The following is a 15,088-nucleotide window of genomic DNA, read 5'->3' as shown; positions in this document are numbered from 1 at the left end:
TACATCATATACACCCGTTCACATGTCTGCTTACATCTGATACACGCATGTCCTTCTACATCTCACGCCGACGATGTTCTCCGTATCTAACCTGTACTAACACACTAACATCCTGACACTCTCTTCTTTTACACTTTATTCTTGTAGTTAGGTTAAAAATGTTCTTGTACAGTTGCACTGTCGTTATTTGCTGCTCTGTGTGCCCTGAATTGCCCCCCGGGGACAAATAAAGTTTTTTTAATTGAATTGAATTGAATTGTATATACATGGACCCTATTTCCTGACTGACCTTTTGTAATGGTAATGGTATGGGACTTGTACTTATATAGCGCCTTTCTAGTCTTCCGACTACTCAAGGCGCTTCCACAGTGTTTGTCACATTCACCCATTCACACTGATGGCAGCGGACATCTACAGACCATCTAATCTAATCATTCACACCACATTCACACACCCTTGTGCAGCACGGGGAGCATTTGACCTTTGTCTTTATTTATTATTATTATTATTAATTACATGATTAAAAGTATAATATATTTCTGTCTAATGACTTTTCTCTTTTATCTGTTATTGATGTCACTCGCTCTGTTGTTTATATTGTTTGCCATTTGAATGATCTTGAATATGATACATGCCTTTTTGATTGTGCATTTAAAAAAACTACTTGTGGCATAGTTTTGTTGCACCACTTAGGTTTTTACTTCACCTTACATTGAATCACTTAAGAAGAAGCAGATCATTTACTCAAGTAAAAGTAGCAACTGTGGAGCGATTACGAGTAATGGTACTGCAATCAAAACTTTACAAAAGTAAAAGTATAAACATATTAGCTATAAACCGGATTATAATGTATAATTTTAACTCAGTGCACGTATGATTTTAAAACTGCATGTAAAGGTGGGGCTCATTTTAATATATTTATAGACTACTGTGTAGTTTGATCTACTATATTAATAATAATATATCATATCTTATTTGTCCACAATATTTTGTATTTATAATGCTTCCAGCTGGGTTTTTCTCAATTTAATTTCTATTTTGCAGTTGAGATGCTAAAAATGATGGCGAGCTATTAGGCCGCTGTTACGTATAAGTTAGTATTAAATGCACCAAGCAAACACACAGAGGTCGTCTTTAATCTGATCATTTTTCAGTCGTTATACTGGGTAATGAATAGAAGAATGGGGCATTGTGTTCGGAAATCTATCTGACCAAACTCTGAACAGATTAAAGCCTGTCTTGTATGCCTTGTATTTAAATTCCTGATGACAAGTTGGAGGGATGAGGTGCAGATGACTGTAAACAAGCTTTGTGGTCCATGTTTTGATGACAGTGAAAAACGCTGGTGCAGTCGAAACAGTGTACCGGAGGCTACTCTATTTTGTAAAGCCTAATATAAATGCACCCTGCTAAACTGTAATTTAATCCAGAGCAAAAATATTCCACACACATGGTTTTATAAGAACATTATTTAAACAACAGACCTTTTCTTTGAGAAAAAACATGGCTCAAAATATTTGTCCTGGAGCAACATCATTTGACTTCTTATACAGGTGAATATCACGCAATTTCAGCAACAAAATACTCTCAGTTGCCACCACTGCCAGGTCATTCAATACTCAAAGATTAAACTAATGCAATTAATCCTACCATCATAATGACAATCACACTAGTTTGTTTTTTCCTGTGTTTTAAAGAGGTGTTTAATCAACTTAAAGTCACTGTGGAGGCTTTCTTCCTCTCTCTGGTGCAGACAGATGTCCGTCCTCCACAGAGCTGGGTCTGTCTGACGTTGCTGTCTGTAAATCACAAATAAGTCAGAGTGTGGTTTAGACCTACTCTGTAAAGTGTCCTGAGATAACTTTTGTTATGATTTGGCACTATAAATAAAATTGAATTGAATTGAATTGAATGTATTCCTATTGACATTGAGAAAAGGGAAATTAAATCCCAAATCAAGGGTTTTATAAATTATATGTGTGTGTGTGTGTGTGTGTGTGTGTGTGTGTGTGTGTGTGTGTGTGTGTGTGTGTGTGTGTGTGTGTGTGTGTGTGTGTGTGTGTGTGTGTGTGTGTGTGTGTGTATATATATATTATCATTTCAGGCTGTAAAACAAAAAAGTGACTTTTTTTCAAAGGGTATCATGACTTTCTATAGACACTGTAAAATCATCAACATCTGTCTCTGGTCAGCTGATGCGGCAGTGATGACGCGGGTGTTCCGCTGAATCTCATTGGTCGCGCTTCATTCTAACGGTCACATGCTCGTGTGTGTTTAGTTTCACTTCCGCACTCCGTCTGCTTAGCTCGTTAGCTTCTGGGTCACACATCACACATTTTAACGTGGGAAAAAAGCGCGTTTATTATCCAGCACAGGAAACCAGCTAATAATGTTCATTTAAAACATCCGAGCACATGCAAATCGACTTTGTTGTATCTGCATCACAAAATATCAGCTTTATTGAGCCAACCAGGAAGCGACGTTAGCGCGAGTGAGCTCTCTACATCATCCTCGGGCTACATGTTTAAACAACTGTTAAACTGTAACTAACAAAGGAGCTCCCCCCGCTTAGTTACAGCAAAGGAAGTCATGGAGGTAGGTGCAACAATGCAGCCAAAAGTTAAACTCTGTTCAGCTTTTCAGAGGGTGTTTTTTAACTGTATTTCTTAAGGAAAAGTTGCCTCCTGCGCAGATGAACGGACATTTTTGTTCATGCACAAACTGTATTTAGTGAAGGCTTTAAACAACATGTGGTTTCACAAGTTAATTTCCTTATGTTATGTTACAAGTTATGGCTTAGCGAACAGGACATATGGTGTTCATAATGTCACCATTTAATTCAGAATTATTTCAAATAGAGGACTAGGCCATACAGACCGTTTCAAAGTTATAAATAGGGATCGACCGATATGAATTTTTAAGGGCAGATGCCGATTTTTTTACTTCAGCCTTAGCCGATGAACAATATGGACTGCCCATTTTCTTGAGCGGATATTTGCAGCATATACTATTTTTGCTTCCTCAATTTACATCATAAAAATTAACACATAGAAGATAACAAGTGTTACGAGTCCCAATTTTAAAAAAGGAACATTAACTTTACTTAAAAAGGCGTCTCCAGCCACACAGAGCTGCCTGTGGGCGCCTGTCTGTCAGTAATGCTGGGGGGAAACTATCGGCGAACGCAGCAGCCTGCAACAGCCTATACTAATGCACCTCAAAAACGCAAATATCAGCCGATATATCGCTCTATCACTAAACATAAACACTCTAAATGTGTCCTGGTTTATTTCCTGTTGCCGTGAGTGTAAATAACAGGAACAACAAGGACCGAGGCTGTTGTTGCCTAGCAATGAAGTTCCATTGAAAAGGCCTATAGATATAATCCTCTCTCCTTGTATACTTGTTGTTGTTGTTTATTCAGTCATTATAAAACGATCATTATAAACATATCACTGTGTAAACTCAAACAGTAAATAGTTACTGACAAAGGCTTAGGCCGGAGCAAAAGCTTTAAAATGTACCAACCTCCAAGAAAAAGTATATAGAGAAACCAATATAAGTAAAGAAAAAAGGGGGGAAAATAGCATTTGTAACCCTCAAAAATAGCATTTCAAACCATTTTCTTGTGCCACAATTTAACTCCCAATACTGATGCTTTGTTTTCTGCCTACAAAGTCTTCCAGTGAAACTTTTTTATTTGTGCGAAGGACAATAACCTTAGATGTCAAAAGGATTATTTTCATTCATAGATGCATTTGCCAGTCGTTTTCTCAATTGATTAATTTATTAATGTCTTTATAAATTAGTGCTTAATGCCTATTGTAATATCCCAGAGCCTTAGGTGATGTATTTAAATAGCATGTTTTGGCTGACCGACTGTCTAAAACCCCCAAAAATTCAGTTCAATATCATATAAAATAAAGCAGCAATTTGTATTAACCAGTGACTTATATATATATATATATATATATAAATATATATATATATATAAATATATATATATATATATATATATATATATATATATATATATATATATTGTCCAACCCTAATTTATATATATATATATATATATATATATTGTCCAACCCTAATTTATAACAAATAATAAGCATTATATTGAAGAATTTCTTTTGTTTAAATTTTTTTCTTTAACAATTTTTGTCTCCATATGTACATATATAGTTTTGCTACTTTTATTTTATTATTTCTTATTTTAGTATTGTTTTTTTTTACATACTTCTTATCTAGTATTTTACTTTCTGTTTATCTGCACAATTGCAGTCTTTGTGCTGCTGTAACAATTCAATTTCCCAATAAAGATTTATCTTATCCCATGGTGATGAATTAAATAATAGAGGGGTTTTTAAAAACCCAGTGTCAACCTTTTTTTTTTCATGTAATATCTGTGTCAGGTGGTCAGCAGTCACGGTGGAGGGTCCTTGCTGGTGTGGACCCTGGTTGTTCAGCTGGTCTTGTGTGGGAGTGGGGTGCACACCGCTGACAGCACCAAGGCCTGTAAACTGCTGTCTGAAACCGACTCAGAGCGTAAAGTCCTCAATCGACTAGAGCCACTTGCCCACAAGAAGTAAGAAGTGACTCCGTTGTGTACCCACATGTTTAATGTGACGTTAGATTGTTTGTGGTTTGTCATTCAGTGTTTTCACCACTTTATCACTCATTGTTTCCTTGGATTTGTTCTCATGTTGACAGCTTTACAGCAGAAATCCACAATGGAACTGAGAGTTACACATACGTGTTCCAGCTGTGTGGCGACGCAGCGGGTGTTTCGGGAGCTGGGGTCGTTCAGGTGGACAGCAAGAAACCGGAAATTAAACCAACAGTGATTGGCATGTATGGTTCGACACAGGCCATTGGAGGAAGTAAGTCTGCAAAATAGAAGAACTTCACACAAATTTTATCTGACTTTGTGTGTGTGGATAATAACTATTTGTGAACTGGAATCTTAGGTTGAAGACTAATTACCTCTGAACATAGGATTAACCATTAAAGGGGTACTTTAGCTCAGTATTGTGCCTGTTTTGACACTTTCACTGTCCTTGCAGGTGACTGGGTGTTCTTGATCTACACAAATGGCGACGCATATGATACCCACTGCTCCAAGGAAAAGAGAAAAGCCATGGTCATGATCTCTTGCGACAGGAAAATGAACGAGGTAAAAGAAACACTGATGAAGTAATCAAGGTCCTTTCATTCTTCATCTTGATTATTACATGGGAAACCGTAAAAATACTCTATTAATGTAACAAAGTGGCTGAATTATGTCAAATTGTTTGTACAGACACAGTGCTGATGTTTCTCCTGTTTGATTTGCACCCTGTTAGCGTGTATGTTTCTTTGTGTTTAGCTCTGTCTCTTTCCATCTCACCCCCCAGGGCAAGATGAAGGTGGTGCTGGAGGAGAGGGAGAGGTTGCAGGACTGTTTCTACCTGTTTGAGTTGGACTCCAGTGCAGTGTGCCCAGCTATTGAGTCCCACATCAGCACAGGCTCCATAATACTCATCATGTGCGTAAAGACAGTCTATAGTGACACAAAAACCCTTCACGTTAAAGCATATCATATTATAGACGGCCATTGATCGTAGGCCTTCTCTTCTTCCAGTGGTTTCTGTCTCCTGGCTGTTTATCTCATCGGAGGTTTCCTCTACCAGCGACTGATTGTTGGAGCCAAAGGGATGGAGCAATTCCCAAATTATGCTTTTTGGGTGGAGGTTGGCAATCTGGCAGCGGTAAGCCCAGTGCATGTGAAACATAGCGTCATTGAAAGATCATGTGACTGTTTTTGAAATTCGTAACAAACTTTACCTCACTCTTTACAGGATGGCTGCGACTTTGTGTGCCGGTCACGAAATCGCGAGGAAGCCCCGGCGTACAGGGGAGTCGCCACAGAACCTTTAGAAGAAGAGCAAGAGGAGAGAGATGATCACTTACTACCTATGTGACCTCAGTGCATCAGACAGGGGACAGAATCTTTCACTGTGTGACACAGTTTACTCTTTCACAGCTTACAGGTTGCTGTTAGACACAAGTCTCATCTTTCCTGTGCTGGTTTAGGTTAGGACCTGTTGACACTTCCCGTGTATTCCAGACTTGTGCCTAGGGCGACTGCTGTGTGATCTGCTTTTCACTTAAGAGGGCATGTTACTCATAGGGCTGACAGACCTGTCCCCTCTTACTACCCCATGCATTTCATTCAGCTGTTGGATGTCAAACAAACGAGTGACTCATCCGAGATCGCAAGTGACGGTAAAGACTCTTTTTCCATGGAAATCTGGCAGATAAGGGAGAAGTTTGATTTTGACATGATTTAAAGTTAATTACATACTGCTCATCTTTTTCTGCTTAGCTAATGATTGATTGTCGTTTGAAATTGGTGCAGATTGCGGCAGGCTGTTTTTTTTTTTTCTGAGTCGTGGTTGTGCATACGTGACAGTTGCAGGTTACAAAACACATGAGTGCTTTTGCTTGTGTAATTTGGCTTTAATTAGTTTATTTTTGTTTTGAAAGTTTGTAATATGAAGTAATGTGAGAATGTTAATGTTTAATTTTTAAGTTTTGTGACTGTACTTTCAGCACTGCTACACAAGTAGAAATCACTGCAGAAATCCTAGCTGGACTGATTGCGTTTACATTAATGCTAACGTCCCTATAATGTTTATCAGCTTACTGACTAAAACCTGAGCTTGACAGTTGTTACTAACCATCCTTTTAAATTTTTTATCGAAAAGGTCGACAATGCTGTTAAATCGATGCGCTTTATTTGGTGTCTGAAGCAAAGCATCAAATTAAAATAAAAAAATGTAATTATATCTCAAATCACTTATTCTTGCTTATAAATGCTACTACACAGTGATGAGCAATTAGAAGAGATTAATATATGAATTCTACTGTCAAAACTATGCTGTACATATATGTGGTATACTGTATTTACATGTATTTTCATAGAAGATAAACATTGGATAAACAAAGGAACAATATTAATGATAGCAAAACTATTTAATAATGAATATCCTGATCAGGATGTCAACATGATATAACTGACACACACACACACACACCAACTTTATTAGTGGAAGAAAAGTACTTGTACTTGTTTTTTGACCAAATATTCTGGCTTTTTTATGTCTGATGCTTTGCTTCTTTAGGACAAAGCTGCTGTGAAAGCACTTCATTTTCTATACACCTCCTGTATCGATATATTCTGGTTTCAAAAATGTTACAGCTCTGAGTATATATATATTGAGGTTTGTAATATTTTTTTAAAATGTCAACGCTTAGGATTAAAGCAGTATTTGTGACCTCGATGGCAAGATGACGTTAACAAGTTTCAGTTGTGAATTAGGTTGTATTATTGTCTGTGTGAGCACTTACGTTTGTTTTGGTTTGTTTCTATCACTTGCTTTTTGTGTTATTAGTTTGACGTTCATTTGCTTCGTTCAGGGAATCACCTCTGGTGGAAATGTACACTTATGTTTGTGGTGAACTGAACAACATCGAGATTAATGCTGTCGCTTGGTTAAAGGATTATTTCACGCCACCAACCTTTTTTGTTTTGTTTTCTGATTCCATCAAAAATAAAATATGAAAGTAGTTTATGTATGCCCATTGTAGTGGTGAAATGAGTATAAACCCAAGTGCACTCACCTTTGGAGATTTAATGAATGTAAAATGTTTTAATAAAAACATTTCATGCAAAACATTTCTACTAATAATTTATATTTAAATTTAATATAGGGCTTAGATACATACACCTCCACTTGGCAGATGTTTCAGGGAAAATCAGTTTTCTGTTTTCTTAAACCAACCCTGAAGCTTTTTGATTGATAGACTGATCTTATTAGACAATCACGTTTTAATTTAAAAAATATAATACTTTTTTTAAAACAAGAAACAAAGCATATTTGATTTCTTTAAATAATGCAATAATCAATAATAATATAATTAATACTACTACTTCTAATAATAATTATATATATATATATATGTAAATAACTTCATTGTTAAAAAGCAATCCGAAGGTGCTACAGAGTAAAACATGATTTAAATTGTTTTATTGTTGTTATTTCACTGTACGTCTACACGCGCCGGTACAACAGGTGGCGTCATTGAACGTTGGTTTTTCATCCGCAAGAAGAAGAAGAAGAAGAAGAAGAAGAAGAAGAAGAAGAAGAAGAAGAAGAAGAAGAAGAAGAAGAAGAAGAAGAAGAAGAAGAAGAAGAAGAAGAAGAAGAAGAAGAAGAAGAAGAAGAAGAAGAAGAAGAAGAAGAAGAAGAAGAAGAAGAAGAAGAAGAAGAAGAAGAAGAAGAAGAAGAAGAAGAAGAAGAAGAAGAAGAGGATCTGGAAGGGGCGGGGCTTCGTTGGAGGCAAAAACCCTGAAAGGAGTTGTCGCTGTTTGCAATTAAAACCAAGATCGCAACATAAACTTGAGCGCATTTAAGGAAAGGGACAGAAATACCAAGGAGAGGTAAATACACTAAACGTGGACTAACGTGACTGTGCAGTTTGAGAGCCAGGTAGTTGTTGGTTTTCTGCCTACAGTAAGAAGCTAGCATTGCTAGTTAGTTAGCATAATGTTTAACGCTGTTTCTTTTCTGTTTGTCCGCGTTGGCACCAAACTAACTGCTTTTCCCGCTTTCATGTAATATCCCTGTCTTTTCTATCTTGGTTACAAACGCTGACTTAATTTAGATATGGTATGTCAGACTTTTGTTCATTGTCCATTGCAGTTTTAGCTCTAGCTGCTTTCTTACTTTGTGTTTTTCCTCCATGTTGTTGTTCGTTCTCTCTCTCTCATCTATCATGTTGACAGCCGCTCTGCTAATGAAAATGCACCAATGCTCATGATTGCCACTTTTATTAGTGCAATAGTAATAACGTAGGGCAAGCTCATAAGTAGTTTAAGAATAGTGTTTGTGCAGAGGGGTGTAGAAAGCTGTGATTTTTGGGTAAATAATAAACCTCACTATCTCTGTTAATGCTAATACTAGCTATTTTCATGGTGTACTCCAGCAATATTTGAAACCAACTAAGCTGACACTTAGTTTGTTTCTATTGTACTTAAACTAGTGACTGCTGTGCATGTATTTAAGCTTTTTATTGTTGTTGTGTGGCCCCCAGTAAAGAGTGGAAAATTACATTTACAGTTAAATGTATAATGTTTTTGTGTTTTACTGCCTTTTTGTGTCTTTTTGCCTGTATTTAGCTTTTTGCTTTTTTACCGTTTACACAGGCTATTACTGTAATTTGCATCTGTTACTGACACTTTTGTTATTTGCACATTTGCTGCTTTAATACAGAAAGTAGAAATAGAAATCTAGAGAACAAAAAGTGTTTGGTCACAACTACTTTTGATGAGTGGCTTCTGTTTTTGAGCAGCAAACATGGACGGTGGTGAGGACCAAAACACAGGCACCACCAATGGAAATCCTCAGACAAGTGGGAACTCTCGTGCACCCCAGATCGCCCACATGTCCCTCTATGAGAGACAGGCTGTACAGGTGTGTATAAATGACTGCATAGATGTGATGAAAGGTTCATTTTTCTTATCGTGAAGTTACCTTGAGACCTCAATTGAGCTTAAAAAAACGATTATCTCTGTGTTTTTGTTTGTTTAGGCTCTCCAAGCACTACAAAGACAGCCAAATGCAGCTCAGTACTTCCAACAGCTCATGCTGCAGCAACAGATCAATAGTGCTCAACTCCACAACTTGGCGGCTGTGCAACAGGTGACCAGAATTATGACTGCAAAATGTACCAAGTAGAAGCAGAAGCATCACACTCCCTGTAATCCCTTTAATGTCTCTCTTTGAACTAGGCCACGCTTGCAGCTAGTCGTCAGTCCAATACCCCAAGTAACAGCATGTCCCAGGCGACCACCACTGTAAGTTTTGTTGTAAGTGGTTTCTATTATGAATTAATAATCACACAGCTGGTTTTTGAAATACTAAGGTGGGTTTGATTAAAATTTACAATTTTATCTTATTCTCAGGTCAACCTAAGCACCACATCTGCAGGAGGTACCATGACCAATCCCCGTCCCCACGGTCCGGCCACCTCCGCGACAACAACAGCTCTCAACCAGTCAGTGTTGCTGGGTGGAAACTCCGCAGGACAGGGACAGATGTATCTTAGGGTGAGTTCAAAATGATTGTATGCTCATGTCTTCATTTTCAAGTAGTAATCAATTAAATGAATACACTTAAGGCCTTTCTGTGTCACCAATTCCTTTATTGATATGGTGATTTAAAGATTTACTTTTTGGTTGCTTTGGGTTAGTATCTTCTGCTACCCATAACTACACTCGTGTTCCAAGAGGAAGTTTCACTAAGAGAATTGTGATTCTGCATAATTTCTTGGAACTGCTCGTAACTTAACTCTCTTAGCACTTAACATTTATCACCAAAAATCTTGCCAACTCAATAAGCCAGGTAGTTAAGCAGCCACTAATTGAAATATTTGCCATTTACAAGGTTGATCACCTGTCTTGCTCCTCACAGGTCAACCGCTCTCTTAGGGCTCCCCTTGCCTCTCAGCTCATCTTCATGCCCGGTGGTACAGCAACAGCTACTGTAGCAACAGTTGCACAGACACAGCCCCAGCAGCAGCAACAACAGCAGCAGCAGCAGCAGCATCATGAAGTTGCTCCTAACACTGCCTGCGCCCAGTCTGACAATGATCAGGTTTGAGTACCATTACTTGACTGTGAAGCCTGAACTATTTAAATTCTTACAGCCTTAAATATGAGATAGTTTTCAGAGACATGATTGTCATGGGGGGATTATTTGACTCTACTAAGCCCTCTCCTGCCTTGTTTTTTCAAATGCATTTTTACCATAACCTACTCCTACTTTATCTCACAGGTGCAGAATCTGGCCCTGCACTGCGCTTCCACCCCCAGAGCAGTTGCTGTCAAGTCTGAGCTTCCAGAGAGGAAAGATGTTGCCAGCTTTCCTATCGGTCAGCAGCAGCAGACTTTCGCCCAGACAGCTCAGCAACAGCAAGTGCAACCACAACAGCAGCAACAAATGGCGAAACCCAGCTTTGGACAGCAGTCGAACACCAACACTATGACAGTAAAGACCGCTGCTTCTGTAGCTCCTTCCTCCACCTCTTCTACAGCACTCCCTCTCTCCCAACTCCTCCTGTCATCTTCTGCTGCCCCTATGATCCTGGTACCCACCTCAAATGTTCCTACCACCACCCAAGGCTACTCCATCGGCTCAGTGGCCCCAAAAGCCAACGTTAATACGCAGACTCTGGTGGTGCAGCCCCTGCAACAGGCCAGCACTACTGCAGAAAAAGGACCTGTGCCAATCCAGCCCAAGATGGCTCAGGGACACCGCTTACCAGTGCAGCTGCCTCCTCGACACCCACCTCCCATTCTCCCGGCGCCACCTAGCAACAGCCAGCACAACGCTCCCCACATCCCTGTGCAACTTGTAGGAGCCAGGCAGGGCTTGGCAGGAAATGTACAGGCTGTCGCCCTGGCGCAGGCACGAAGCAGCGCGGCCCAGGAAAGTACATCTGGTGGGAATGGTAACACAGTCTCCACTAACAGTGCTATGGTAAGATCAACCATTTAAAGAACGTACTAAGCAACATAGACACTTCTTTGGTCCAGTGTAAGGATAACTATCAGTTTAAATTGAGTTGTAACAGTTTCTCCCCCCCACATACTATCAGATAAAGCCTGCCATTGGCTCCCTGAAGAGAAAATCTGACTGTGATGCACCAAACGAGATGGCGACACAATCTATAGACTCTGCACCCATGAAAGATTCCGCTCCTCCATTATCCCCTGCCCCTACAAAGGACTCGGGTTAGTCAATGTATCATCTCCAAACTCAAGCATTGGTTATTAGGAGCAATACTTTGCTTTGTCTAGAATTCTGGTTCGAAAGCTCATTGTTTTCCCTGTTTCATTCACTTGTTACTAGCTCCTCCTGTAGCAGCTACCTTCTCATCTCCTCCCACACTGTCCTTGCCCTTGCCCTTGTCAAGAGTCGGGCACGTGGACAAAGACAGAGCGCCTGTTCCCCAGGCAGTGGTCAAACCTCAAGTCCTCACCCATCTCATAGAGGGCTTTGTCATCCAGGAGGGAGCTGAGCCCTTCCCAGTAAGTGTACACTGCTGTGACAACACAGATTTCACATTAAATCAAATCCCAAATTTGAAATGGAATGTATGTGCTTTCCTGTGTGTAAAAGTTCCTTACGGTCGGGCTTGTATTTGATGTGACAGGTTGCTGGACTTCTCAAAGACAGAGATTTTGCCCTGGTTGGCCGCTCAGAGAATGGACCTCCGTGTAAGTGGTGGAACAACTCTTTTTTTTTTTTTTAAATGATCAAGTAATGATAAAATAAATCTGTGTGCATGATCCGTATTTCCATAATGTAGCTTTATCCGTTCCTTTTCCTCTTCAGTGTTAAAGTGTGAGTACTGCGGAAACCTCGCACCAGCCAGCCAGTTCAGAGGAACAAAGAGGTTCTGCTCAAATACTTGTGCAAAGAGGTACGACGTACTTCCGCTTCTCGTTTCAGCGTTGTTTTTATTGTGGTTTGTTGTTCGTACGTAAGCTACCATCTAAAGGTCATACCAGGAGATGCCACTGGAGAACAACAATCTAAGGAATGTCTTTCTGCGTTTTGACTGTGCTCCTGGATCCACAGGTATAATGTGAGCTGCAGCCAACACTTCAAGACAAGCAGGGGGAGGAGTGGTGCAGGGCTGGCTCCACCTCCAGCACCCACTGACAGCGCTGCTCGGCGAAGGGGCCCCTCTCGCAGGAGCAGTTCTAATATCACCTGTAATAAAATATCGAGCAGGCATCTGTCTGTTAAGGTAAGACCTGCAGTTTAAAGCATGAGACTTGTCATATTCTGTATTTACCTAGTTAACAAATCGCACTAAAAATCAAAACAATGAATTCATTCTACTAACACGTATTGCCAATGTATCTAAAACCTGAAATGGTTTTGTAGACGTCACGTTAAAAACCCATCAAATGGGGCTCCTGGTGGCTTAGTGGTTAGAGCGGGCGGCCCACATACAGAGGCTAAAATACTGCAGCAGCAGCCCAGGTTAGACTGCATGTCATCCCCTCTCTCTCTCGCTCTCTTGTACACTGTCACTCTTCAGCTGTCCTGATAAATAAAGCCATGAAAAAGCCCCAAAAAAGAAATTTGAAAAAAAGTCGGTACCAGATACGCTTATGTTTCCTGTAGTGTGTTAAATGTGTATTATTCTGCAGAAAAAATAGTCCCCAACAAATGCAATGGGTAAACCGTAAAAAGGCTGAGTGCACTGCAACATGATGTTAGAGAATATGTTGTATTGAATATTTTCCTCAATTTATGAATGTACTGTATTTAGTTTTGTACTAAAAGTATTATCATTATTCTTGCTTTTATTTAAATGTAATTTGTTTAACCCCTTTTCTTTATTTATTTTATATCAAAATATATCTTTTGTTGTGTGAAATAATAAATCTTAACATATTGTTTTAAAAAAAAAAAGATTTACATCTTCAGAGAGAACAAATGACCTCGAAGTCAGAAAATATTGAGAGTCGGACTAACACATTGGATGTTTTTTTGCTATACATGGATTTTGTTGATAACAAAAGAAAAAAATGCAGCCTTATGCTTCCTATCACTTGGTTACATTATCAAGAAATACAGCTGACTTTTGCATCTCCACTCTCTTGACTTAGTGTCACTCTGAGTCCAGCCGCTCAGATGACGTATCCAGTGACGGGGAAGAAGAGGAGGACGATTCACCTTCACTGTCCCCGAGCTCTTCACACTCCTGCTCGAGAGCCGAGCGCAGCGCTCCGCCGTCTGACAGCTCAGCTCCCGGTAGCCTCCCACTAGAGGGGGCTAACTTTCTCTCAGCAACTCCAGCTCAGTGGAGTGTGGAAGAAGTCTGCAGATTTATCTCTTCACTTCAAGGTTGGTGTTCAGTGATTAGAAAAAAATGTTTTAATACAAACATAGTCTCCTGTCTCTTTCTGTACTAATTCTGTCTTTCTGTCCTGGTCACACCAGGCTGTGAAGAGCTGGCCGCCCAGTTTCTGTCACAGGAAATAGACGGGCAGGCTCTGCTGCTCCTGCGAGAGGACCATCTCATCTCCACCATGAATATCAAGCTGGGTCCCGCTCTCAAGATCTGTGCCTCCATAAACACCCTGCGTGAGTGATGCAGTGAGTTCTTCAGAGGGACATTGATGATTGGATTCAGTTCCTGCTCCTCCTTTTAGTAAGAAGTTAAAAAGACTAAGATCTATGGGCGGGGGGTGATGATGGTTATTACATAAGAATGGTGCACCATCAGTCATGTGGACATGGGGATGGACAGTTTACTTTCTGGACGTTGAATGTGCAAAAACATGTATGTTTACTGGTATGTGTGAGTGGTGATTATGGGACATTCTGAAATATTCATGTCAGTAGTGTTTGTCTTTTTTTTTCTGACTCTGCGAGTAGAAACCTTTTCTATGTATACTCTTATGAAACTGTGCAAATCTGCCAGCCTGCAGTAATTGGTGCTAGGTCTGCTAACAAGGACAGTTCACCTGTTGGGTAAAAAAAAAAGAAATGTTGCCTTGTTGATGCATTTCAAATGGTGCTTTAACTTTAGTGATATGATTTGGAGTGATGTCCACTTCATTTATATATGTCTTTTTTAGTAGTGTAGTGTTTATTTACCATAGATGTTTGATCCAGGCTCCAATCACATCAAGCAAAGGACACTCAAAAAGCCTGGTATTTCATTTAGTTCATTTTACCAGTTTTTAAAAGTTTAGTTTTGTATCTTTTCCATTTTGTACTACAATCAAAATTATTTTTTCACAGATACAATATAGTTTTAGTAGCTTTAATCAACTTAACTACCTGAAAAATAGGTATTCCTCGTGGTTTGCTCTCTCAAGGGTGGAGTAGAAGTGCTCTGTGTACATGGTTGCCGTACTACCAATAAACAATACCTGTTACTGGACCTCTGTGTGTGTGTGTTTGACGTTCAATATGTAAAAGAACATTGTATTATTTTTATTCACATTTCAATT

At 39.4% G+C, this 15,088-nt stretch overlaps 2 protein-coding genes across 3 annotated transcripts; both read left to right on the top strand.

Moving 5' to 3' along the window:
• Positions 1-2,300: 2,300 nt before the first annotated feature.
• m6pr (mannose-6-phosphate receptor (cation dependent)) lies at positions 2,301-7,624 on the top strand. The gene is made up of 7 exons (XM_083918567.1): positions 2,301-2,595; positions 4,419-4,591; positions 4,717-4,886; positions 5,070-5,179; positions 5,400-5,530; positions 5,627-5,753; positions 5,844-7,624. Exons 1-7 carry the CDS (start codon positions 2,590-2,592, stop codon positions 5,964-5,966), a joined length of 840 nt encoding a protein of 279 aa, XP_083774693.1. The 5' UTR covers positions 2,301-2,589; the 3' UTR covers positions 5,967-7,624.
• A 624-nt stretch (positions 7,625-8,248) lies between these two features.
• On the top strand, positions 8,249-14,945 carry phc1 (polyhomeotic homolog 1). Of its 2 annotated transcripts, none has more exons than XM_083918039.1 (14): positions 8,249-8,488; positions 9,400-9,521; positions 9,639-9,749; positions 9,839-9,904; positions 10,013-10,156; positions 10,521-10,703; positions 10,884-11,588; positions 11,707-11,842; positions 11,961-12,139; positions 12,265-12,328; positions 12,447-12,534; positions 12,693-12,864; positions 13,736-13,973; positions 14,070-14,945. In XM_083918039.1, the coding sequence occupies exons 2-14, from the start codon at positions 9,405-9,407 to the stop codon at positions 14,219-14,221; spliced, it is 2,355 nt and encodes a 784-aa protein (XP_083774165.1). In that variant the 5' UTR covers positions 8,249-8,488; positions 9,400-9,404; the 3' UTR covers positions 14,222-14,945. The 2 variants fall into 2 exon arrangements, with proteins under 2 accessions (XP_083774165.1, XP_083774164.1); XM_083918038.1 differs by having other exon boundaries at positions 9,839-9,916.
• Positions 14,946-15,088: the final 143 nt, after the last annotated feature.

The sequence above is a fragment of the Echiichthys vipera genome, assembly GCF_963691815.1.
Source record: "Echiichthys vipera genome assembly, chromosome: 8".
Classification (NCBI taxonomy): Eukaryota; Metazoa; Chordata; class Actinopteri; order Perciformes; family Trachinidae; genus Echiichthys; species Echiichthys vipera.
This window is presented reverse-complemented; position numbering and strand designations above follow the sequence as displayed.